We start from the raw sequence: 25,876 nt of genomic DNA, 5'->3' as shown, positions 1-25,876 counted from the left end.
TAAGGGCAGTATTTACACAGCATATGTTCAAATCAAGGTTCCTTTAATCAGAGTTCCCAATGTTCCTGTTTGGTTGAATCCCAAATCATACCATCCCTAGACATTCACTGTTTATGAGAGATGGCCTTCTCTCTGAGTCACGTGGCTGTTGGCAGAGTTAGCTAACAAGCCAAGTTAGTACAAGAGCCCCAGTGAGAGGGTTACGTACCTAACAGCGCTCACTGGATATCAATTAAGGGAGTCTCATGAACTGGTGCATCTATGCAAATGGGGCACTCCCACTGGTAGAAGGAGAATTTCCCCCATTCTGGTTTTTAGGACACTTGTAACAAACTTCATAGGATTGCTGAACATAGAAACGGTCCCCAGAGCCTGTGTGCACGCAAGTATGCATTTATACTATTCCCATTACCAGCACTTAGACTGCAGCCTGCTATGCCGTGGTGACTTAAGTGCTCAGCCAGATGGTTCTTAGATATAGTGAGAGTCTGCATCTCCACTTCCACCACCCCCTCAGGCAGTGTGCTCCAGATTCCATCATCCCTTGGGTGGAAAATACTTCCTCAGATCCCCACTAAACCTCTCACTTCTAAGCTAAAACTTATACCCTCCGGTCTTAAACACCCCTGCCATGGGGAAAAGCTCCTCACCAGCTACCCGATCTAAATCTCTCTTCATTTTGGATATCTCTGCTAAAACCCCACTCAGCCTCCCCTACTCCAAGGAAACCAAACACTGACAATCCAGCCTCTCCTCATTACTAAACACAGCAGAGTACAGAGCAGCACTGGAGGAACTCAGCAGGTCAGGCAGCATCTATAGAGGGGAATAAACAGCCGATGTTTCAGGCGGAGACTATCCAGGCCATGCTCTCTTCTTGCTGCTGCCATCTGTGAGGGAGGTGCAGGAGCCTCGGGTCCCACGCAACCAGGTTCAGGAAGTTGTTACCCCTCAACCATCAGGCTTTTGAACCAGTGGGATAACTTCACTCAACTTCACTTGGCCCAGCACAGAGCTGTTCGAAGTAAGTTCATTGTCAAAGTATAGATATGTCACCATATACAACCCCGAGATTCATTTTCTCGCAGGCATACTCAAATCCAATAACCAGAATAGAATCAATGACAGACCGTACCCAACAGAGCAGGACAAACTGTGTGCAAGAGACAACAATCTGTTCCCTTCCCACTCTCAGTCCACAAAAGAAACCCATATTCGGATCAGGTTTATCATCTCTCACATATGGTATGAAATTTGTTTTTTGAGGCAGCAGTACAGTGCAATACATAAAATTACTACAGTACTGTGCAGTGTCTTAGGCATATATATATCTCAAACTTTTGCACAGTACTGTATATGTCATATACACCTCTATCAAGTCATCTCTTATCATTCTTCACTCCGAAGAGCAAATCCCCAGCTCACTCACCCTTTCAATACAACCCATTTCAGGCAGCATCCTTGTCGAAGGTCAAAGTTCAAAATAAATATATTATCAGAGTACATACATGTCACCATATACTACCCTGAGATTCGTTTTCTTCTGAGCATTCACAGTGAATACAAAGGCACACAATAGAATCAATTAAAAAACACACACAAAGACAAACATCCAATGTGCCAAAGACAACAAACTGCACAAATACAAAAAAAGAGAAAAAAACAAATAATAATAATAATAAATAAATAAGCAATAAATACTGAGAACATGACATGTAGAATCTATAGGATGTGGAATCAGTTCAGTGTTGGGGTGAGTGAAGTTGAGTATATTTAGTTATTTCACAAAATTAAATCAGCCAGTCAGAATCTTCCACCAACAACTTATCTCCAATCAATCCCTGCCCCTCAGAATTTGCTTATTCCAATAATTAGTCTATAACTGACCCAAAGATGCTCTATTTGTTACCCAGGCTGCTAATAAACTTTCAAGCTTGCACTGTCTCAATAGCTTTCAATCCCTTAGATATGTTCTTATTTCCACAAATGTGACGTTCCTTCTTCCATAGCCTGGAAAAATAATCAGTCAATGATATTCTCAATCAAAACTCAGGACAAACAACAAAGTTCAAAACATACTTCACCAGAAACACATGAAACACCAAAACCAGGAAAGGAGGGCCGGGGGTGACAGATGGCTTGACAGGGGCGTACGAAATGATAAGATAAAATGTTCAATTCCTGCCAGTGTCTGTAAGGAGTTTGTACGTTCTCCCTGTGACCACATGGGTTTCCTCCGGGTGCCCTGGTTTCCTCCCACAGTCCAAAGACTACTGGTTGCTAGGTTAATTGGTCATTGTGAATTATCCCGTGATAAGGCCAGGGTTAAATTGGGGGATCACTGGGCGGCGCAGCTCGAAGGGCCTGTTCCACACTGTACCTCAACAAACTAAAAAAAGAGACACAGATCGAGGGGATAGCTCGCAACTTTTTCCCAGGGTGGAAATGGCTAATACAAGGATGAGTAATTCTTAAGTGCTTGTAAGAAAGTATTGGGGTGGAGGGGAGAAATATCAGAGGTAAGTTTTTTTTAAAAACACAGAGAGTGTTGGGTGCATGGAACAAACTGCTGAGGTGGTGGATGAAGCAGATATATTAGGGATGGTTAAGAAACTCTTAGATAGTTGGTTGAAACAAAAATGTAGGAGGGAATGGTTGGATTGATCTGAACATAGGTTAAAAGGCCAGCACAACATTGTGGGCTGAAGGGCCTTTCCTGTGCTATAATACTCTATCTTCTGTGTTTGATGAGAGACGATTAAAGCCACGTCAAGCACACAATGACTCATCCTCACACTCAACTGCCACGTGTTTTAATTAAGCCCTGTTATGAAATTCATCTCCTGCTCCTTAAATCAATCAAGCAATCATCCAGAAGGACACATGAACAGGCAAATGATCCTGTTTGACTGGAAATCATCTCCTGGCACTGACAGACTGGTCCTTATCTGCACACAGAGGAAGCCAAGGCCCCCGAGGGCCTCAGCTCTCTCTAAAGCAGAGGTTCCCAATCTTTTTTATGCCATGGACCCCTACCATTAACCGAGGGGTCCATGAGCCCCAGGTTGGGAACCCCTGCTGTAGAGTATTTTGTGATCTAAGACTTCAGATGGTGTCATTTCAATCCAATTGTCGATGTCAATCTACTCTCTAACATCCTGAGTCATGTCATTCTCCATGTGCTGTAAGAAATTTCAATGAAAGAGCAGTTACCTTGAGGATGACAAATATCTCAGACAGCCTCCTTCCTTTCCCAGGACTCAGTTACCATGCCTTATTTGCAAGGGGTTTTAATATTCCACAGTTTATGCACTCAGTGGCCACTTTATTAGGTACAAGAATGGAACCCAGTGAGGTCTTCGGCACTCTAGCCCACCCACCTCAAGGTTCAACATGTTGTGTGTTCAGAGATGCTCTTCTGCACACCACCGTTGTAACGTGTGGTTATTTGAGCTCAGCAGAGATGGTGCTCGGTGCTGGAGGGCTGGTCGGAGGCTCAAAGTTTTTGGACGGACTCAGAGTCGGCTGTGGTTGGGTGCTTCCAGGATCTGCAAGTTTGCGGCGCTGGAAGCTCATGGCAGGGAGAGTTTCTTCCTTCTACCACCTGCATGAGATGTTGGGGCTATCGGGACTTTGAGACTTTTTTTTACCGTGCCCATGGTCTGCTCTTTATCAAGTTACGGTATTGCTTTGCACTGTTGTAACTATAAGTTATAATTATGTGGATTTTGTCAGTTTTAGTCTTGGTCTGTCTTGTGTTTCTGTGATATCATACCGGAGGAACATTGTATCATTTTTTTAATGCATTCATTTCTAAATGACAATAAACGAGGACTGTGTGTTCTCATAATCTAATCTAATCTAATCTAAATCTAATCTACTGTCAGCTTGAACCAGTCTGGCCATTCTCTGTAAACTCTAGAGACTGCTGTGTGTGAAAATCCCAGATCAGCAGTTTCTGAGATACTCAAACCACCCCGTCTGGCACCAACAATCATTCCACGGTCAAAGTCACTTACAACACACTTCTTCCCCATTTCGATGTTTTATCTAAACAACTGAACCTCTTGACCATGTCTGCATGCTTTTATGTCTTGAGTTGCTGCCACGTCATTGGGTGATTAGATGCTGTATTTGCATCAATGAGCAGGTATATAGCTGTACCTAATAAAATGGCCACTGAGTGTATATTGTTCCCCTGACCGCGTGGGCTTCCTCCAGGTGCTCCGCCATGACCAAATGATGGAGCAGGCTCGATAGCTCCAATGGCCTAATTCTGCTCCTATGCATTATTGTCATCAGTAGGTGAGATCTACAGCACACTCACAATACAGTGGGGGGGGGGGAAGGTCACCTTACTCACCTGCTTGCCAAGGTAATGGTCAATTCTATACATCTCCTCCTCGCGGAGAAACTTCTGCAGCTCCTCAGCTAGCCGCTGGGCTGAATCCAGGTTATGGCCGAAGGGCTTTTCTAGGACAACTCGCAGCCACGGTCCCTTCTGGGGTCGGCAGGTGGCGTTGACCTTTGTTGCTATGTCAACATAGGCAAAGGCAGGGACGCTGAGGTAAAAGAGGCGGCCTTCTTCCTTAAGGCCCTCCTGAGTGAGCAGCTCGTCGATCTTCCTGTCCAGATCGGAGTAGTCTTCCACGGTGTTCAGCTGATGATACTGAGACAACTTTATAAACTGGTCCTTAAGCATCACACACTTGACAGAAGGCACATTTGGCAAACACGTTAGGCCTTTGATAATCTCGTACATCACCGGCGAGCCCTCTGTGGAATGGAGCCGGGTGCCACCATAGAAACTGAAACTGTGGATATCGAGCTGCTCTGTGTACATCTGAAATAGCCCTCGCCAGAGGTACTTCCTCGCCAGATCTCCAGTCGCCCCGACCAAGACGACAGAGATGTGCGTCTTGCATTCAGTGGGGAAAATCTGCAGTAGTCCCCCAACGAACAGGCCATAAAGAACTTGCCTCGGGGTCATAACCGCACTCAGACAGAACTCTCCTGATACCTTCAAGGAAAAAAGATGCACAAATTAGAGACTCCACATCGAATCATACACTCAGTGGCCCGCTTTATTAGGTACATCTCCTCCTGGCTTTAAGGTAAGGGGTGGGAAGTTCAAGGGGGATATTAGAGAAAGGGTTTTTACTCAGAGAGTGGTTCGTGTGTGGAATGCACTGCCTGACTCAGTGGTAGAGGCAGATACACTAGTGAAATTTAAGAGACTACTAAATAGGTATACGGAGGAATTTAAGGTGGAGGGGTTATATGGGAGGCAGGGTTTAAGGGTTGGCCCAACATTGTGGGCCGAAGGGCCTGTAATGTGCTGTACTATTCTATGTTTTATGTTCTAATGAAAATATCTAATCAGCCACTCATGTGGCAGCAACTTAGTTCATAAAAGCATGCAGATGTGGTCAAGAGGTCTGGGATTGGAGGACTGTGTGTGCGTGTGTGTGTGTGTGTGCGTGTGTGCGTGTGTGTGTTTGTGCGTGTGTGTGTGTGTGTGTGTGTGTGTGTGTGTGTGTGTCTGTGTGAGTGTGCGCGCGCGCGCATGTGCATGTGCTTTGTTGTCTGTGTTGTTCAGCTGTGCATTTGTGGACATGCTACGTTGCCGCCAGAATGTCTGGCGATACTTGCAGGCTGCCCCCAGCACACCCTTGGGCGTGTTGATTGTTGATACATTTCACTGTATGTAAAAAACCCAGAGGATGGGCAAGGAGTTAAAGTGAGAGGGACAGAGGGAGAAACTTCCGCCACCTCCAACGGGATCCCACCACTAAGCACATCTTTCCCTCCCCCTCTCTCTCTGCTTTCCGCAGGGATCGCTCCCTACGTGACTCCCTTGTCCATTCGTTCCCCCCCCCCATCCCTTCCCACCGATCTCCCTCCTGGCACTTATCCTTGTAAGCGGAACAAGTGCTACACATGCCCTTACACTTCCTCCCTCACCACCATTCAGGGCCCCAGACAGTCCTTCCAGGTGAGGCAACACTTCACTTGTGAGTCGGCTGGGGTGATATACTGTGTCCGGTGCTCCCGATGTGGCCTTCTATATATTGGCGAGACCCGACACAGGCTGGGAGACCGTTTCGCTGAAAACCTACGCTCTGTCCGCCAGAGAAAGCGGGATCTCCCAGTGGCCACACATTTTAATTCCACATCCCATTCCCATTCTGATATGTCTATCCACGGCCTCCTCTACTGTCAAGATGAAGCCACACTCAGGTTGGAGGAACAACACCTTATATTCCGTCTGGGTAGCCTCCAACCTGATGGTATGAACACTGACTTCTCTAACTTCCATTAATGCTCCACCTCCCCTTCGTACCCCATCCGTTATTTATTATTATTATCATTTTTTCTCTCTCTTTTTTCTCCCTCTGTCCCTCTCACTATAACTCCTTACCCATCCTCGGGGCTCCCCTTCCCCTTTCTTTCTCCCTAGGCCTCCCGTCCCATGATCTTCTCCCTTCTCCAGCCTCGTATCCCTTTTGCCAATCAACTTTCCAGCTCTTAGCTCCATCCCTCCCCCTCCTGTCTTCTCCGATCATTTCGGATCTCCCCCTCCCCCTTTCAAATCTCTTACCAGCTCTTCTTTCAGTTAGTCCTAACGAAGGCTCTCGGCCCAAAACATCGACTGTACCTCTTCCTATAGATGCTGCCTGGCCTGCTGCGTTCACCAGCATTTTTTTGTGTGTGTTGTTTGAATTTCCAGCATCTGCAGATTTCCTTGTGTTTGCAGAAATCTATCAATACTGGTTACTTTGCATTGAATTGGAATCCCTAACAATTTATTAGTACAAACCACGTTCTTACATTGCATTTGATCAACTGTATATCAGAGAACACGTGTCCTACTTAAGGAAAAATCTATGGAAATCTATCCCATCCATATGCTGTTGGAAGCGGATTTGTGGCTTTCATACACAGCGGGAAGTCATACTGTGCATCCAAATTTCACTGACAAAGTGCAACTGGAGATGATAATTGCTAACCCTGCCCCAGTGGGTAAATTATGAAAGTAAAATTCTAATCAGAAATTAAAAAGAAATTAATCAAAATGAATGAATTAAAATTTTTCCCATGGTAGAAATATCAAATACTGGAAGATATGTACTTAAGGTGAGAGGCAAACAATTTAGAAACGTGCCGGGCTTGTTTTTATTTACAGAGCAGTGGGTGTCTGGAACAGGCTGTCAGGGATGGTGGTGGAAGCAGATACGATAGAGACATTTCAGAGGCTGTTAAACAGACATACATATACACGCAGGGTAGGGGCGGGCGACTATGGATCACGTGTAGGTAGAAAAAATTCAGGTTAATTTGGTCTCATATTCGGCACAGACAGCACGTGCAGAGGGCCTGTTCCTGTACTACACACACACGCAAATTACAGGAAAAACTCGGCAGGTCGGGCAGCATTTATGGAGGGGAATAAGCAGTTTAGCTCTCAAGCTGTGGCCCTTCGTCGGGGCTGGAAAGGAAGGGGGCAGAAGCCAGAATAAGAAGGTAGGGGAAGGTGATGAGTACAGGTTGGCAGGTGATAGGTGAAGCCAGGTGAGGGGGAAAAGGCTGTCCCTTCCTTTCAGGTGCTGATAAAAGGTCTCAGCCTGAAACGTTGACTGTTTATTCCCCTCCATAGATGCTGCCCGACTTGCTGAGTTTCTCCAGCTTTTTGTGGGTGCTGCTCAAGATTTCGAGCAGCCGCAGAATCTCCTCTGTTCCTGGACGGTACTGTTCTATGTTCTGTGCTTCCAGAATGATGGGTGGGAATCGAGTAGCCAGTGGGGACATAGCCCAGTCACTAAAAAGCTCTCAACGCAACACACCCAGTGAAAAGACACCTCACAGCACCACCTGCAGGGGTGAGGGGTGTGGTTCCTCAACCCCACCACAGCTCATCTCACCTGGGTCAGGGAACCCTTTACCTGCCTTTGTCATCGTTCTAACCATCCTACCTTGGCATCTGTCTCTGCCCCTCTCTGTCCCCCTCAGAATCAGGTCTAATATCACTGGCAAATGTGAAATTTGTTGTTTTGCAGCAGCAGTACATGTCAATACATAATAATAAAATCTATAAATTGCAAAAAGTATTGGGTGGGAGGTGGTCAAAATCCAGGTGAATTTATTATTACAGTGCGTTATCAAAGTTTCTCCCTGCACAAAGGTTGTTTGACATTTTTTTTAAATGTATTCTTTTGGGTTTCTTTGTTTTGTGACTGGCTGTAAGGAGATGGATCTCAAGCTGGTATACAGTACACATACTTTGATTAAAGATGTATGTTGAACTTTGAACTTACGTGTCACTATATACTACCTTGCAGGCATTTACAGAAAATTAACAAACACATTAGAATTTATGAAAAAATTATAAATAAACAGACTGACAAACAACCAACTGCAAAAGACAAAGAAGTTTTTTAAAAACCTAATAAAAATAAATAAATAATATTAGAACATGAGATGTAGAGACCTTGAAAGCGAGTCGATAAGTTGTGGAATCTGTAATGTATGGATCTATTTCTTTTAGAGCAATATCCCCCCCCCTTAGAACCACGTATTGATCAGTTGCCTATGCATCTGCATTGTTCTCTCTCTCTCATTGCAATGTGAATGCACCAGTTACAACCGTCTCCCGTGTACGTGCTCTTATGTAATTGATACGTAGTTGTGCACAGACACAGCAACTTGGCGATGGGGATGAACCCGAATGTCAGAAGCTATCACGAAACGCACCGACAGTTATGGTGGCACGATTACAGGACAAAACAGCAAGAGTTAAACAGTACAGCAGTCCGGAGAAGGCCGAACACAGACACTAACATACATGTGAGTATAATGCATAGAAACAGTGAAAGACGCACTGAACTTAAAGTGAAAATAAGGTGGCAATGGCTTCAGTCAGGAAAGTTTACGGATTTGATAGCACTAATGAAAGCTGAGAGTCGTATATCAAGAGGGTTGAATTGTATTGTAATGCGAACGACGTGGAGGACCAGAAGAAAGCCCTACGCTTCCTACCTTAATGGGTGCAAGGGCTTACAGTCTCTTACGCAGCCTAGTAACCCCTGCAAAACCAGCAAGTAAGATGTTCGATGAAACTGTTACAATTTTGCAAAATTACTTGAGTCCTAAACTGCATGCAAACAGCTGAGAGATTTAGACTTTACAAAAGGGACCAGTCAAAGGACAAAAGCATTTCTGAATACGTTGCAGAACTACGCAAACTTTCCCAGTATTGTGACTTTAGAGATGGACTTTCTGATGCATTAAGGGACAGGCTTATACGTGGAACGCATAATCAAAGCACTCAAAAAAAGGCTACTGAAGGAGACCTAACCTTTGAATGGGCATTGACCATTGCAGTATTGTTAGGGACCACAGCAAAGCATGCAGAACGATAGAAAAGGAGGTTAAAATGTGAAATGCACAAAATGGCCCTGAATGGTGCAAAGAGGAAAAGATGTTACCAATGTGGCAAATCCTCCCATGATGTAAAAGTCTGTTGGTTCAAAGACAAAGTCTGCAGAAAGTGTCACAGACAAAGTCGCATAGAGAGAATGTGCGAGGCAGACAAAAAGCACAATGGAGTGAAAAGTCTCAAACACAAAACTGAGCAAATGCATAAAGTTACCGAATGTAAAACAGAATCGGACAACTTAAGAGCCTGACAAAGATGAGGTGTCATGGCTAGAATTGCACAGTATTACTGAAGGAGATCACAAAATCATCTGGATCACAATAGATGTGTCTGGTGCAAAACTGAAAATGGAACTGGACACAGGGTCAGTTTTGTCTATAGTTTCAGAGGCTGACTACAACTGACTGTTTTCTAATAATTGACTTTTCTAAGTAAAGGGGAGGCACTTTTTGGATGTGAATGGTTGAGAAAAATCTAACTATACTGGCAGTCCATCAAAGTTCTCAGTGTGGTATTATTAGTCAACTGCAGCCCAAATGGTAGCACTAACCAGAAGCTGGCACAGCTGCTTAATACTAAGCAGACGGCGTTTGAAACAGATTGAAGACTTGGCCAAAAGCTGTTCAGGATGCAAAAAATTTCAAAATGCACCCCCACAGGCAGCGTTACACCCATGGGAGTGGCCATCATCACATGGCAAAGAGTACATATTGACTTTGCTGGGCCATTCATGGACTCCATGTTTCTGGTTACTGTGGATGCTCATTTGAAGTGGCCAGACTTGTGATGGAAGTTAGGAAGAAAACTAGCTTCACACCCAACAGCTAAAATCCAAGTAGATTAGATAATTTCAAACCCTTCCCTCAGTTTTCCCTATCACTCCAAGTCTTTTGAAATCCAGAGGCCATTTTGTTCTTCCACTAAAAACGTTAGGCCTCAAAGGTCCAGCTGTCCCTCCATTACCTTCATCTCCACCAGAGGGCTACACAGTAGCATAGTAGTTAGCACAATAGTTTCACAGCGCCAGCGATCACCAATTCGGGTTCAATGCCCACCAAGGAACCTGTACATTCTCCTAAAGACTGCATGGGTTTCCTCCAGGTGCTCCAGTTTCCTCCTACTTTCCAACGACATACGGTTAGGTTACTGAGTTGTGAGCATGCTATGCTGGAAGTGTGGCAACGCTTGTGGGATACCCCCAGCACAATCCTCACTGATTTGTTTTGATGTAAACAACGTATTTCACTGTATGTTTCAATGCACATTTGACAAACAAAACTAATCTTTCATCTTTATCTTCCGACTATCCCTCTGGGATGAGGGAGCTGTCCTACAAGGAAAATTATTGCAGCAAACCCACACTTACGGAAGTTTAGTAGTTGGCTCAGGAAGTACTGAAATGAGAAAGGGTCTGACAGCATTTGAGGGAAGATATTTGGGGGATATTTCCCCTGGGGTATGGGGATAGGAGGGGTGTCTATAAAGATGGGAGCCTTGGATAAAGTGGTGGTGCCCATTTATAAAAACATAGGACACTACAGCACAGGCCCCTCAGCTCACAATATTGTGCTGACCTTTTTATCTAGTCCGAGATCAATTTAACCCTTCCCTCCCACATCGCCCTCCATTTTTCTATCATCCACATGCCTAAGAATCTCTCAGGCATCCCTAATGCATCTGTCTCTACCACCACGCCTGGCAGCAAGTCCTTGTACTCACCAATCTGCGTGTAAAAAAAAAACTTACCTCTGACAACCCCCTACACTTTCTCCAAATACCTTTAAATTACATTCACATGTACTCATCATTTTCACTCTTGGGAATACGTCTCTGGCTGTCCACTCAGTCTATGCCTCCTATCATCTTGTACACCTCTATCGAGTCATCTCTTACCTTCCTTCACTCCAAAGAGAAAAGCCCTAGCTCGCTCAACCTACCTTCATAAGGCATGCTCTGTAATGGAGGGAGCATCCTGGAAAATCTCCTCTGCACCCTCTCTAAAGCTTCTACGTCCTTCCTCTAATGAGGCGACCAGAACTGAACCCAGTACTTCAAGTGTGGTCTAACCTGCAATACTACTCCAAGGTTCTTGAGCTCAATCCCCCGACTAATAAAGGCCAACACATCGTACTCCTTTTATCAATCTTATCACATTACGTGGACAACACACTCAAAACACTGGTGGAACGCAGCAGGCCAGGCAGCATCTATAGGAAAAAGTACAGTCGACGTTTCGGGTCGAGACCCTTCGTCAGGACTGCTGCGTTCCACCAGCATTTTGTGTGCGTTGCTTGAATTTCCAGCATCTGCAGATTTCCTCGTGTTTACATTATGTGGACGATGAGGAGGAACTTCTCTCAATCGCTTGCAGATTATTGGAACTTGTCACCTCCTCCCCAGAGTCATGAATCCCAGCAAGTTCAAAGTCAGCATCTTTTGGACAAATAGCAGGAAAAGCTTTGAGACCCAAAATCCAGGTCTTCCGAGATAGAGCAGGGTCAATAGGCTAACTCCATCTTCTTCCGAACATCTAGAAACCTGCTCCCAACATCTGTCTGAGGAAAGCCATAGGATATATACGTCAAGTGATACTAAATAACTGTAACAATGTTGCCAAATTACAGGTACAATGTGCACTGAAAAATTATACAAATTAAGTACATTGTTAAAAATGTCTAATTTGTCCACCGTACCCCACGAGGAGGATTCCTTTATAAACTTGCTTATGCATTCACTGACATTATCACCAAGAACATTACAGCAGAGTTCAGGCCCTTCGGACCATGACATTGCGTGACCTTGTAACCTACTCTGCAATCAATCTAGCCCTTCCCTCACACACAGCCCTCCATTTTTCTTTCACCCACGTGCCTATATGGGCGTATTAAGTGTCCTGATTGTATCTGCCTCTGCCACCCCCCCCTCAACCTCCAGCAGGATGTTCCATGCACCCCCCACTCTCTGGGTAAAGACCTTGCCTCAGACATTCCTCCTATAGACAATAGGTGCAGGAGTAGGCTATTCGGCCCTTCGAGCCAGCACCACCATTCACTGTGATCATGGCTGATCATCCACAATCAATACCCCGTTCCTGCCTTCTCCCCATATCCCTTGACTCCGCTATCTTTAAGAGCTCTATCTAACTCTTTCTTGAAAGCATCCAGAGAATTGGCCTCCACTGCCTTCTGAGGCAGAGCATTCCACAGATCCACAACTCTCTGGGTGAAAAAAGTTTTTTCTCAACTCCGTTCTAAATGGCCTACCCCTTATTCTTAAACTGTGGCCTCTGATTCTGAACTCCCCCAACATCGGGAACATGTTTCCTGCCTCTAGCCTGTCCAATCCCTTAATAATCTTATATGTTTCAATCAGATCTCCTCTCATCCTTCTAAATTCCAGTGTATACAAGCCCAGTTTCTCCAATCTTTCAACATATGACAGTCCCGCCATCCTGGGAATTAACATCGTGAACCTACACTGCACTCCTCCTCCAATCACCTTAAAATTATGCCCCCTCGTATTAGCCATTTCTACCCTCGGAAAAAGACTCTGCCTGTCCACGCAATCTATGCCAAAGTTCCACGTGCTTCGAAGGCTGCACTTGGGACGTGGTAGACACCATGAGAAGTTTGTCTTTAAGCTGTTACTTCCAATTTCATTGTTACCCATCCAAAAAAAAACACATTTTTGCAAACATAGGCAGACTGAGAACACCTCTCTAAAAAGGAAACGAAGAACTCTGTGACATTACAGGTTTATAGATTGGGGATGACAGGAATCCAATAACGTTGATCCAGATCAAATAGAAGAAAAGGTTTTAAGGTAAAACTTGCAGGTTTGGTATCTGAAATTTCCAAACCTACATCAGCATATAAAGATAATGCTTTTTTCATCACTTGACTCTTCCGGTCAAGATGGTGCCAGCAAACAATTCCTCGGGCAACATCTTCCAGGTAGCAAATCTATTAAATTATTTTGGTTTTTCTATGCCTTCTGCTTGTTCTTTTTGTATTGTTTGTGTTACAGAAACTGTTGGTGCCTGTGATTGGATCTCGATCGAACGGTTCAAAGCTCTGCCACGTCCGGAGAGCTGCCTGCCCGCTGGAGATCAGAGACAGGGGCCCGAAAAGGACTGAGAACACGAGCTACCCCACAGTTCCGCCCCCTAAGTAAAAAAGTGAAGGAAACAAAATTCCAGCAACTAATCTTGCCTCTTTTTTTTTACTCAAAATCAGTTGCTGGAATGTTGTTTTCTTCACTTTTTCAGTCAGGTAAAAAAAATCCACTCACCAGACCAAATAAAATTAGATCTCCCGGGTGCTCCGGTTTCTTTCCTTTCCAGTCCTGATGGAGGGCCTCGGCCCCAAATGTCAACTCTTTACTCCCCTCTATAGATGCTGCCCGACCTGCTGAGTTCCTCTAGCATTTTGGCATGTGGGAGAACGTCCCGCATGCCACTGGAACCCCAATTGACTGTGCTGGTCCAGCACCTGCAGACTTTCTCATGTTTGAAAATTAGATCGTAGATTGATCGGCTGTGGGGCAAGGAAGATTCAGCAAGAACCTGTTAACTGGCAGCAGGACAGGCAAGGCCCTGTACTACTGGCACAGTTGATCATTTCTCTCATGAGATTCAGGACAGCGTGGGACGGTGGTGCAGTGGGCAGGGGGAGTGCCCCATAGCTCCCATGGCCCAGACTGTCTGTGTGGAGTTTCCACATTCCCCCGTGACCACGGCTGCAGCTGGTTTCTTTCCAAATGCCAAAGTGTGGCATGGCAGTATAGTGGTTGGCATTACACTTTATAGCGCCAGCAATTGGGGTTCAAAACCCACCTCTGTTTGCAAGAAATTTGTACGTTCTCCCCCTGACTACATGAGTTTCCTCTAGGTGCTCGACACGTGCCAAAGACATGCGAGTTAGTCAGCTGCGGGCATGCTATGTTAGCACGACAAGCGGGCTACCCCCAGCACAGCCTCAGAAACTGTTGGTCGTTGCACCAAAACGATGTATTGCACTACATGTTTTTGATGTATATGTGACAAATAAAGTTAATCTTTAATTTCTGCTGGTTATTAGGTTAATTGGCTGCTGTAAGTTATCCTCAGCATTAATAGGTGGGGTCATGGTTATTTGAGAGAAAGTAGGCTACAGGGAAGCAGGTAGGGCAGCAGGATGGGTCTGGGTACCAACATTGACTTGATGGGCCAAATGGCCTCCTTTTACATCGTAAGACAATTTAATTAATCTGAAAGGTGCCGCCTACACCAACCATCCTACTGAAGGAGCACAGTGAACAGCTTGACCACAAGACCAGGGTTCAATTCACGTCAGCGTCTGTAAGGAGCTTGTACGCTCCCCCTGTGACCGCGTGGGTTTCCTCCCACATTCCAAAGACGTACCAGTTAGGAGTAGCTGGTTGTGGGCATGCTACGTTGGCACTGGAAGCACGGCGACATTTGCGGTCTGCCCCCACCACACCCTCGAGCTGCATTGCTCATTGACACAAACAAAGCATATCATCATATGGTTCAAGGTACATGGGACAAATAAAGATAATAACGTTTGAAAAGATCTTTAATCTTTTTTCCTCGTGTTCAGACCGAGAGGGGGATGAGGCTAGAATGCATCACAACACTCAGGTCTTTCTCTTCCACGTTACAAGATGAAGCCGGGCTCCTGGCAGGCCCTGCATTTGGGGTTTGGGTCAACCCTAACGCTCAACCTAAACCCTCTATCTGTCTCGGAGGGAAGATGAACCCTGGCACTGGGGTCCAGAGGAACTGAGCATACGTGATCTGTGATTCTACCATGGCCATGCATTTTAATTCTCTGCCTGAATGCCCTAGTTAGGAGGTCTTTCATTGATTCTGTATTGGTTATTATTCTGTAGATATAATGAGTATGCCCACAAGAAAATGAATCTCGGGGTTGTATATAAGTATTTTGATAATAAAATTTACTTTGAACTTTAATTCCATCTTCCGGTGGCCACCCATTTAATTTTGAGGGTAAGGACCTGTTCCACTACCACTAAGCACATCTTTCCTTTGCCCTTTCTCCCCACTCCCTCTATTTTCCATCAGGATCACTCTCGACATGACTCCCTTGTTCCACTTGTCCCACACCAGTGATCTCCCTCCTGGCACTTATCCTTGTCCCTACACACCCTCCCTCACCAACATGCAGGGCCCCAACCCAGGGAAGGCAACACCTCACCTCCTGTAGTCGTCTACTGTATCTGGTACACCCAGTGTGGCCTCCTCTACTTCAGTCAGATGGTAGGACAGCTTCGTCAAGCGCTTTTGCTCTATCTGCTGCAAGTGGCAGAAACTCCCAGTGGCCGCCCATTTCAACCAAATTCCCATTCTCATTCTGACGTGTCAATCCATGGCCTCCTCTACTGCCCTGATGAGACCAAACTCAGGTTGGAGAAGCAGCACCTCATATTCCATCGGGCTAGCCTCCAACCTGATGGCATGAATGTCAATTTCTCCAACTTCCTGTAATTACTTCCCCCTCCCCCTCTCTCTTCCCCTTCCCCCTTCCGGTTCGCTTCTCACCTACCCATCACCTCTCTCTGGTCCCCCTCCTTCCCTTTCTTCCATGGTCCACTCTCCTCTCCTGTCAGATTCAGAGAGAGTTATCCAGAACTACAACTCAGAAACAACTCTGCTCTAGATTGTCCCAAGCCCAGCTGCGAGAGGAGGAGGGTTGGGTTGGGGATGGGGCCAGCAGCCCCATCTCGTAAAAACCCGCATCTACAGGACCCAACATAGGTGCCAAAGACCTCATCCCTGGACGAGCAAGGATGCTCGATGGCCTACACCTTGAGAGACCAGCCCAGAACAGAGGACTCTGGCGGGCTGCTGTCGGCAGCCTGTACCCCAGTAGGGGTGATAGTCTTAAGGAGAAAGATGAAGACAGCACAGAAATAGGCCCTTGGGCCCATCAGACTGTACCAAACTATTATTCTGCCTAGTCCCATCGACCTGCACCTGGGCAATAGCTCTCCATACCCCTCCCCATCCAGGTACAGGAATCCAAGGACACACACTAAGCATTTCAGGAACAGCTTCTTCCCTTCCACCTTCAGATTTCTGAATGGACAACGAACCCATGAACACTACCTCCTTAATTTTTGCTAGGTTTTTGCACTAGTTATTTAAAAAATATATATATAGTAAATTATACGTAACTTCATTGGACATGTATTTAGGAAAAAGGAGTTAGAATGCACGGTAATTATGGGAAAGATTGAAGGGAAGAAAGCAAGAGGAAGGCAAAGACAAATGATGATGGAGACAGCAGCCAGAGAACTGGAAATGAATACCAATCATTTGAACCACTTGACCCGAAACAGGAGTGTGTGAGCCATGGCATTCAAAGCTCAAACTGGGCACGGCACCTGCTGATGATGATGACGGTAAATTATAGTTTTATCTTATTATGTACTGCTACCACAAAACAACAAAGTTCACGCCTTATACCTGATATTAAACCTAATTCTCCTGATTCAGATACAACTAGAGGCAATTTACGGCAGCCAATTGACCCACTAACCGGTGTTTGGGATGTGAGGGAAAGCGGGAACAACCAGGGGCAAGGGGAACCCCCAGGGTTCCCTGAAACACAGACTGCACCCGAGTGCAGGATCGAACCCGGGTCCCTGCAACTGCGAGAAAGCAACCACTAAAAAAAAGAATAAAATACGGTATATTAGAGACAAAAGGAGGGGGAATTCTGCAAAAACTGAATCTGTGGAGTAAAGGAGATACTAGTAGGCGTATTTCAGAGGGATTCTGGTAGGAAAGCACACGTCAAAACGTCAGCACTCCACGTAGCCACCTGGCAAAAGAATTCCAGCCGCCTTGTTACATCAAAGTGTGCGTTCCCCGTTCAGTTTAAATGTAAGTCACTGTCTTTAAGAAGTGCATTGTTGACTGGAATCCAGCAAGGGGCCGGGAAATGATTGCCATTTCCCTCCTGGCTCCGGGAAGGTGGTATAGTTGATCCTCGCGTCAGCTGTTCCACGTAGCGGTTCCATCGGAAACCCCCGCCAGCCAGCGCTTCATTTCGCCCTGGTTGCAACATATCAGCAAGTCCAACCCTGGCAACAACCCCCATCTCCCTCCCCAATAAAACCTGCCTCGAAACATTACCGAACCATTCACCAACCTGCTTGAAGAGCACACTTCCGTGAACATGGGGGGCGGGCAAAGCCTGCTGTCATCTGACCCCCTGCTTCCGCAAGTTGCAGCCCGCCTCTCCGAGTTGTCCATTCCGCTAGCGCTTTACCTTCACACTCACCCATCGCCAAGGGTACTCGAGACTTCTAAAGCGTCAGCGTTCAAAGCAAATTTATTATAAAAGTATCACCACATACAACCTTGAGTTTAATTTTCTTGCCGGCTATTCAATAAATCCATAATAGCACCAATAAAAGACTGCACCAACTTGAGCGTTGCGCCAGTGTGTAAAATAAATTAAAACAGTGCAAATGCTAAAAGAAAGAAATAATAATAATAAATGAATAAGCAATAAATATCGAGTACATGAGTTGAAGAGTCCTTGAAAGCGAGTCCATAGGTTGTGGGAACTTTTCAAAGGTGAGGCAAGTGAAGTTGAGTGAAGTTATTCCCTTTGGTTTAAGAGGCTGATGGTTGAGGGGTAATAACTATTCCTGATCTTGGTGATGTGAGTTCTGAGGCTCTTGTACCTTCTTCCTGATGGCAGCAGTGAGAAGAGAGGAGTGCACGACCTGGGTGTTTGGGGGTCCCTGATGATGGATGCTGCTTTCCTGTGCCAACACTCCATGTAGATGTGCCCAGTGGTGGAGAGGGCTTTACCCGTGAAAGACTATGCCATATCCACTATTTTTTGTAGGATTATCTATTCAAGGGTATTAGAATTTCCATGGCAGGCTGTGATGGAGCGAATCAATATACTCTCCACTACACATCTACAGGAGTTTGTGTCACGTGGTCTGTACACATCAGCTGTGTGGTGAAAAAGGCACAGCAACGCCTCTTTCACCTCAGGCGGTTGAGGAAGTTTGGGATGGGCCCCCAAGTGCTAAGAAATTTCTGCAGGGGCACAATCAAGAGCATCCTGACCGGATGCATCACTGCCTGGTATGGGACCTGTACCTCCCTTAATCACAGGACTCTGCAGAGAGTGGTGCGGAGAGCCCAGTGCATCTGTAGTTGTGAACTTCCCATGATTCAGGATGTTTACAAAGACAGATGTGTAAAAAAGGTCTGAAGGATCTCTGGGGATCCGAGTCACCCCAACCACAATCTATTCCAGCTGCTACCATCCGGGAAACAGTACCGCAGCATAAAAGCCAGGACCAACAGGCTCCGGGACAGCTTCTTCTACCAGGCCATCAGACTGATGAACTCACGCTGATTTGAGTGTACTCTGTATTGCACTGACTGTTCTATTTATTATATATTACTATGATTGCACATTGCACATTTAGATGGAGACATAATGTAAAGATTTTTACTCCTCATGTATGTGAAATATGTAAGAAATAAAGTCCATTCAATTCTAGTTATAGATATCGTGCCAAATCTTTGTAAACTCCTGAGGAAGTAGCTTTTCTACCGAGGTCTCTGTCGAGGTCGTAGCTCAGATTTCATTGTTTTTTTCAGTTCGTAGAGATGGTTTTGGGGTTGGGGGGAAGTTAGGGGTCAAGTTAGAGCTTAGGTTGGAGGGAGGAATTGTTTAGTTGCTTGTTGTGTTCCGTGTTGTTCTGCCGAGCATTGTGCGTATGCTATGTTGGTGCCAGAGTGTCTGGTCATATCCGCAGGCCGACCCCAGCACATCCTTACGTTGTGTCGGTCGTTAACGCAAAAGCAGGCTTTTCACTGTGGGTTTTGAAGTATGTATAATGAATAAAGGAACCTGAATCTGAACCCCAAACAAGAGAAAATCTACAGATGCTGGAAATCTGCTGAGTTCCTCCAGCATTTTGTGTGTGTTGAATCTGAACCCCGTTCTGCTGCCTTCTCCCTGTATCCTTTGATGCCCTTATTAGGGCAGCCATAGAACACTACAGCACAGGAACAGACCCTCTGGTCCATCTAGTCTATGCCAAACTATTATTCTGCCTGGTCCCATCAAACTGCACCTGGACACTACCCCTCCCATTATTGTACTTACCGAAACTTCTCTTCAATGCTGCAATCAAACCCACATCCACCTCTTCCACTGGGAGCTCATTTCACACTTGTACCACTCTTTGTATCCCCCCCCCCATGTCCCCCTTAAATATTTCACCTTTCACCTTTAAACTGTGACCTCTAGTTCTAGTCTCACCCAAACTCAGTGGAAAAAGCCTGCTTGCACCTGCTCTACCTATACCCCTCATAATTTGGTATAGCATCAGCACATCTTCCCTCATTCTCCCATTTTCCAGGGAATAGAATCCTAACCTATTCAACTTTTCCATATAACTCAAGTCATCAAATCCCAGCAACATACTTTATATTTATATTTTATCTTTTCTCAGTCCTCTTTCAATCTTATTGATATCTCTCCAGTAGGTAGTGACCAGAACTGCACCCAGTACTCCAAATTAGGCCTCACCAATGTCTTATACAACTTCAACATAACATCCCAATTCGTGTACTCAGAATTTTGACTTATGAAGGTCAATGTGTCAAAAGCTCTCTTTGTGACACTATCTACCCGTGCCATCACTTTCAAGGAATTATAGATCTGATTGAAACATATAAGATTATTAAGGGATTGGACACGCTAGAGGCAGGAAACATGTTTCCGATGTTGGGGGAGTCCAGAACCAGAGGCCACAGTTTAAGAATAAGGGGTAGACAATTTAGAACGGAGTTGAGGAAAAACTTTTTCACACAGAGGGTTGTGGATCTGTGGAATGCTCTGCCTCAGAAGGCAGTGGAGGCCAATTCTCTGGATTCTTTCAAAAAAGAGTTAGATAGAGCTCTTAAAGATAGCGGAGTGAAGGGATATGGGGAGAAGGCAGGAAAAGGGTTCTGATTGTGGATGATCAGCCATGATCACAGTGAATGGTGGTGCTGGCTCGAAGGACTGAATGGCCTACTCCTGCACCTATTGTCTATTGTCTATTGTCTATCTGTTTTCCAGGATTCCTCTGTTTTACAGCACTCCTCAGTGCTCGACTATGCGCTGTGTAAGTCCTACCCTGTTTTATCTTCCAAAGTGCAATACATCGTACTTGTCTGCAATAAATTCTATTTGCCATTTTCAGCCCTTTCTTCCCACCTGGTCCAGATCCCGCCACAAGTTTTGGTAGCCTTCCCCGCTTTCTACTAAACACCCGATCTTGGTGTAATCTGCAAATTTGCTGATCCAGTTTCAATAATAATATTCCAAATTCCAATATTAAGACAGTTCCAATTCAGAAGAAAAAAAAATCCTTTTAATTAGTAGAAAAACCTTCCCCCGATAAAGACAGAATAACTTCTCCAGGAAAGATTAGCGTAGCAGTTAGCGCAATGCTACTCCAACACCTGTGGGCAGGGTTCAATCCCGCCACTGTCTGTAAAGAGTTTGTATGCTTCCTTTTCACTGTGTGGGTTTCTTCCCATTTTCTAAAGACAAACGGATTAGTAGGTTACTTTGTCACATGGGTGTATTGGGTGGAGCAGGCTCACTGGGCCAGAAGGACCTGTTTCCATGCTGTGTCTCTAAATAAAATATAAAATAACTTCTAGCTGATAGAGGATATTCATATAGATGATGTGACTCAATCCCAATTGATTACAGCTTCATTGATTAGCACAGAAGCCACCTGAAACATTTCTACCGGCTAGATGTAATTTTATCACTTTATGTAATTCATGACAATGTCTCATGCTATCTATCAAAAATAATACTATCAAGATAAGTAAGATGTCTGTAGATATATAGAGAGAAAATAACTGGCAAATACATGCAATTGCTGAGAAATACACCCAATGGCTACTTTATGAGATACAGGAGTTTGCGGTCTTCTGCTGCTTTAGCCCATCCACTTCAATGTTCGATGTGTTGTGTGTTTATTATTAATTACCTCCTTACTTAGTAAAATGGTCACTGAATGTATGTTCATGGTTTTCAGCTGCTGTAGCCCATCCACTTCAAGGTTTGACGTGTTGTGCATTCAGAGATGCTCTTCTGCACACCAACTGTTGTAACGCATAACGTATGGTTATTTGAGTGATTGTCACCTTCCTGTCAGCTTGAACCAGTCTCACTATTCTCCTCTAACATCTATCGATATCAAAGCTTTTCACCTGCAGAACTGCTGCTCACTGTTTTTTTTTTGCTTTTCACACCATTCTCTGTAAGATCGAAAGACTGCTGTGCGTGCAAATCCAAGGAGACTGGCAGTTTCTGAATTACTCAAACCACCCCACCAGGCACCAAAAATCATTCCACAGTCAAAGTCACTTAGATCACATTTCTTCCCATTCTGAGGTTTGGTCTGAACAACAGCAGACCCTTTTGACTATATCTGCATGCTTTTATGCACTGAGTTGCTGCCACGTGATTGTCTGATTAGATATTTGCATTAATAAGCAAGTGTACAAGTGTAACTAATAAAGTGGCCACCGATTTTATATCAGTGTGATTTTGGAGTCATTTTATCGAGGTATACTATACAGTTTGTGCTGCTTCATCTTGATTTGTAGCTTTTATGAGGTTACTGATCCAAATGAAAGTACACAATAATACATTATTGCACACTTGGGTACTGAGTTGTCAAATGCAGACTACTGTGTGACATTCATGAAATCCATATGCCCAGATATCAGTCTGAATGTTCTGGGTAAATTCAACAATGTAAGCAGGTCTCATTAAAATCTATAAAATTAAACACTCGTCAAGGATCAAAATCAATTTTATTCACCAGATACATTTACATGGACTAGGGATTTCCTGTGGTGTGTTGGCACGACGTGCAACAAAAAACATTCAACAATTGTAAAGAATTATAAAAACGATCAACTTTGAGGTTAAAGTACGGATATGGAATAAAATGTGCATAAATATATAAATACCAGCATGGATTTACAATGTAAACAGTATTATTAAAGAGCGATTTAAAGTGTAAACGTAAAGAGAAATTATGGTTCAGAGAGTAATAGCTAGAGACGGGTGAGGGGGACTAACTAGAAGCTAACTTACAGAATCTGAATCAGGATCAGGTTCAATATCAATGGCATATTTCATGAAATTTGTTGTTTTGTGGCAGCAGTGCATTGCAATACATAATAAAAAATGAAATTACAATAGAAATATGCATATGCTCTATGTTTGTGTATATACACACACACACACACACACACACACATTCCGGTGAATTGGGACATGTTGGGACCGGTACATTTTGGCCAAATTAAGCGGCTGCACCATTTAGCCAATGTTTTGAGGAAATAGTTAAAAAGGTATATAAAACTACTACCTGAGTAACAAATTGTGCGGCTTGAAGATCCACCAAGCGAGGATGAAGTGTTTGGCGGGAGCAGGAGCAGCACAACGCGCAGGTGTCCAACCTGGTGAGACAAAGGAGGGGCCAGGCCCGGAGTCACCCCATAGTGCCCGGAACCTCCAAGTGTTGCAAACTAATCCCTCTAACATGAAGTCTAACAGGATACCGATCAAATGGCCTGCAGCTAACTTGACTTCACTGTGGAAGCAGTTTGATGAAGATGTTAACCAAATTCTGGAGGAAACGTCGAGGGAGGGTTGATAGGAAGCTGCAAGCCATTACAACAATTATTGTCCCAGGGGAGGTTGGTTGTAGGGGATTTGCAGCCCGTTCCTTAGTTAGAGCCTTCAGCAATTTGGGCATCGAGGGAGAGAGGAAGAGGGAAGCCATCCGCAGTACCACCGATGCGGCAGAGAGGGCCTCAAGATGGCTGTGGCTCAAAAGAGGGGAGCCATGGAGTCATAAGTAGCTAGCCATCTGGACACAAGCTGGGGTCTGATCAGCCCCAGCTGGGTCACCTGGAGGAGGGTGTATGATGTTGAAAGACCCGAAACACCCAATGATTCCAGGAACATCACTGAAAATGTGTCCAGAGGCATCGGTAGATGTATGTACACAGTGTATTTAAATGAACTACTGAACAAATTAGAGCACTGCCAATACTACTGGTGGTTTTCTGTTGTACCCAACAATGACATGAAGCCTGTGCAAGAGAGTTTTTTAAATGGAAAAGCCGTTGTACAGGGGCATTCCCACTCTCTCAACCTCTGAAGTCCGGGTCCAGTGGGACGAGTAGACGTCACAACTGGAGTCTTCCTTGGTTGCTGTGGATAATCATGACTTTTTCTATGCCTGTCATGCCCTACACTCTCCACGTGGCATTGCAGAACCACCTTCCTGGCCATCGGATCTCACTGTAGATCTCATCCGCCCAATCCGCCAGGGCTGACTTTGCATGCAATGACACATCTCATCTATCACTATCTCACTGGGGTGTCAGACATGCTGGCAATCCTCACTTGGTTTAGCCCATCTGTTGAAGTGGTGTACTGGAGTGTGACCACTGTCGCATACAAACAGCTATTTGGAGCCACAGTTGAGAGATGAGTATCCGGTGGGGACCAAAAGGAACATTCAAGATGATTGTCGATGCCTTCCAATTCTTCGTAGTTCTTAATTTTTTGAAATAGTAAAATCATTTAACTTTCACTCCTGGCTGTTTCTGGCATCTCCAAGCCTGAATGCTTGAAACTGCAGTGAGCAAAACAGTTCTGAATTGTTTTAATATCAGTCACAAAAATCACTGTTTTTTTTTAACACAAACACATGCAGTTGACGCTGTTTAAAAACAGTTTGCCCAAAGTTTAGTGTCTAACAGGTATGCAAGTGCAAGCGACTGAAACTAGTTAGAAAATGTTCGGCAACAGTCTCCTGTCCCAATTAAGTGACATAGTGTCCCAAATAAAGGAAGGGAATCCTGGCCATTCTCTTGATTCGTTTTTGTTCATTGAGAGTTGTCCTGAATAAATGGCTACCCCAATTAACTGATGGCCCAATTAACCACAATCCACTCTGTGTTTATATATATATAAAACAAGGTTAACAGTCCATAATCTGATTGTTCTGAAGAAAAGCTATAAACTTATACCTGTAACATGACAATTGTTCTTAGTGTTTAAAACTTACCATGTAGGGACAGCAAGCGGCTATTCAACACTTCGAGCCTGCTCCATAGTTCAATGAGGTTACAGCTGACTGGTAAGAAAGCGCGATATCTTTGCCCATATCACTTAATACTGTAGATCAGGAAAACCCTTTTAATCATACCTTTGTTAGTCCACACATTGAGTTGAAGAGTCAGGAAGTGATGTTGCAGGATACTAATGCTCGGGTTGGGCTGCATCTGCAGTATTCACTCCATTCCATTATAGGACGGGTGTGGACGCTTTGGGGAGGGTGCAGAAGAAGCTTACCAGGATGCAGCCTGGAGTAGAAAGACGATTTCAGATTTCAGATTTAGATTTGTTTATCACACATACATCAAAACATATAGTGAAATGTGTCATTTGCATTAGGAACTGACACAGCCAAGGATATAACAATGTTCCCTGTAAGGTGGGCACGTGTGCACGCGCATTCATCTTTTGTTACTAGCGCACAAAAGAATGTAAACTGCGTACAAAAGGTCGTCATGCTCTACCTCATTGGCATGTTAAGTATATTTTATGATCGTGCATAATCACATTTCCTTTTCTGATTTCTGATGCAGATGGTGTTGACTACATGGAGTTTGCAATAATTTGCAGATTTTAGAACTGGCTTATTGATACAGTTTTTATTGAAGAAATTATTCAGTGTGCACAGGTTGTTGCCACTGAGCGAGATTTTTGCACACACAGGTCATTACAAAGTAGAGGGAACGTTGGCCCGCAGGTGTCAACACAGCATGCCCTCAAGGCTCAGCAGAACAACACAGAAGACAACAAAGCAGAACATACCAAGCAACAAGCCAACAACACGTAATGTCCTGCAGGCACTGCAGGAGAAGGACGTGATGGACACAGTGGGATGGTCCCCCGAGCAGACCGTCCAGTTCATCTGGCAAAATGCCTCATCGCCAGATCTCACCAACAGGCACCAGGACCTCACCTGGTCGCCCGGAACCAGAGCCCTCCTGTATGCCCGGAACGTCGCCTCCGCACCCCACTGCCCACCGGAGGACTGCAGTGAGGAAGAGTCTGCGACCCACCTCTTTGCACACTGTCAGTTCGCAAAGAGGGTGTGGAGGAGGATGGACGGGCTAGTGTCACGTTTCATCCCCAGCAGCTGCGTAACAGAAGACTCTCTGATCTACGGGCTGTTCCCGGGGACGCACACAGAGACCAACATCCGGTGCTGCTGGCAGATGATCAACTCGGTGAAAGACGCTCTTTGGTTGGCCCGAAACTTGATGGTCTACCA

At 44.9% G+C, this 25,876-nt stretch overlaps 1 protein-coding gene across 2 annotated transcripts in view; it reads right to left on the bottom strand.

Annotated features, from left to right (window-relative positions):
- The window catches only part of h6pd (hexose-6-phosphate dehydrogenase (glucose 1-dehydrogenase)), a 55,011-nt gene extending 37,366 nt beyond the window's left edge, over positions 1–17,645 (bottom strand). Inside the window, exons 1-2 of one of the 2 annotated variants that reach the window (XM_063032988.1) lie at positions 17,614–17,645; positions 4,364–5,020 (exon numbers count right to left, since the gene is read on the bottom strand). In XM_063032988.1, coding sequence (XP_062889058.1) covers positions 4,364–4,990 — 627 coding nt within the window. In that variant the 5' untranslated portion in view covers positions 4,991–5,020; positions 17,614–17,645. Of the gene's footprint in view, positions 1–4,363; positions 5,021–13,726; positions 13,800–17,613 lie in introns of those variants that run through there. The other variant, XM_063032987.1, reaches the window with a different exon arrangement.
- Between the last annotated feature and the right edge of the window lie 8,231 nt (positions 17,646–25,876).

This window comes from Mobula hypostoma, chromosome 25 (assembly GCF_963921235.1).
Source record: "Mobula hypostoma chromosome 25, sMobHyp1.1, whole genome shotgun sequence".
NCBI lineage: Eukaryota > Metazoa > Chordata > Chondrichthyes > Myliobatiformes > Myliobatidae > Mobula > Mobula hypostoma.
Note: the sequence above shows the minus strand (reverse complement) of the source record. Positions and strands in the feature narration are given on the sequence as shown.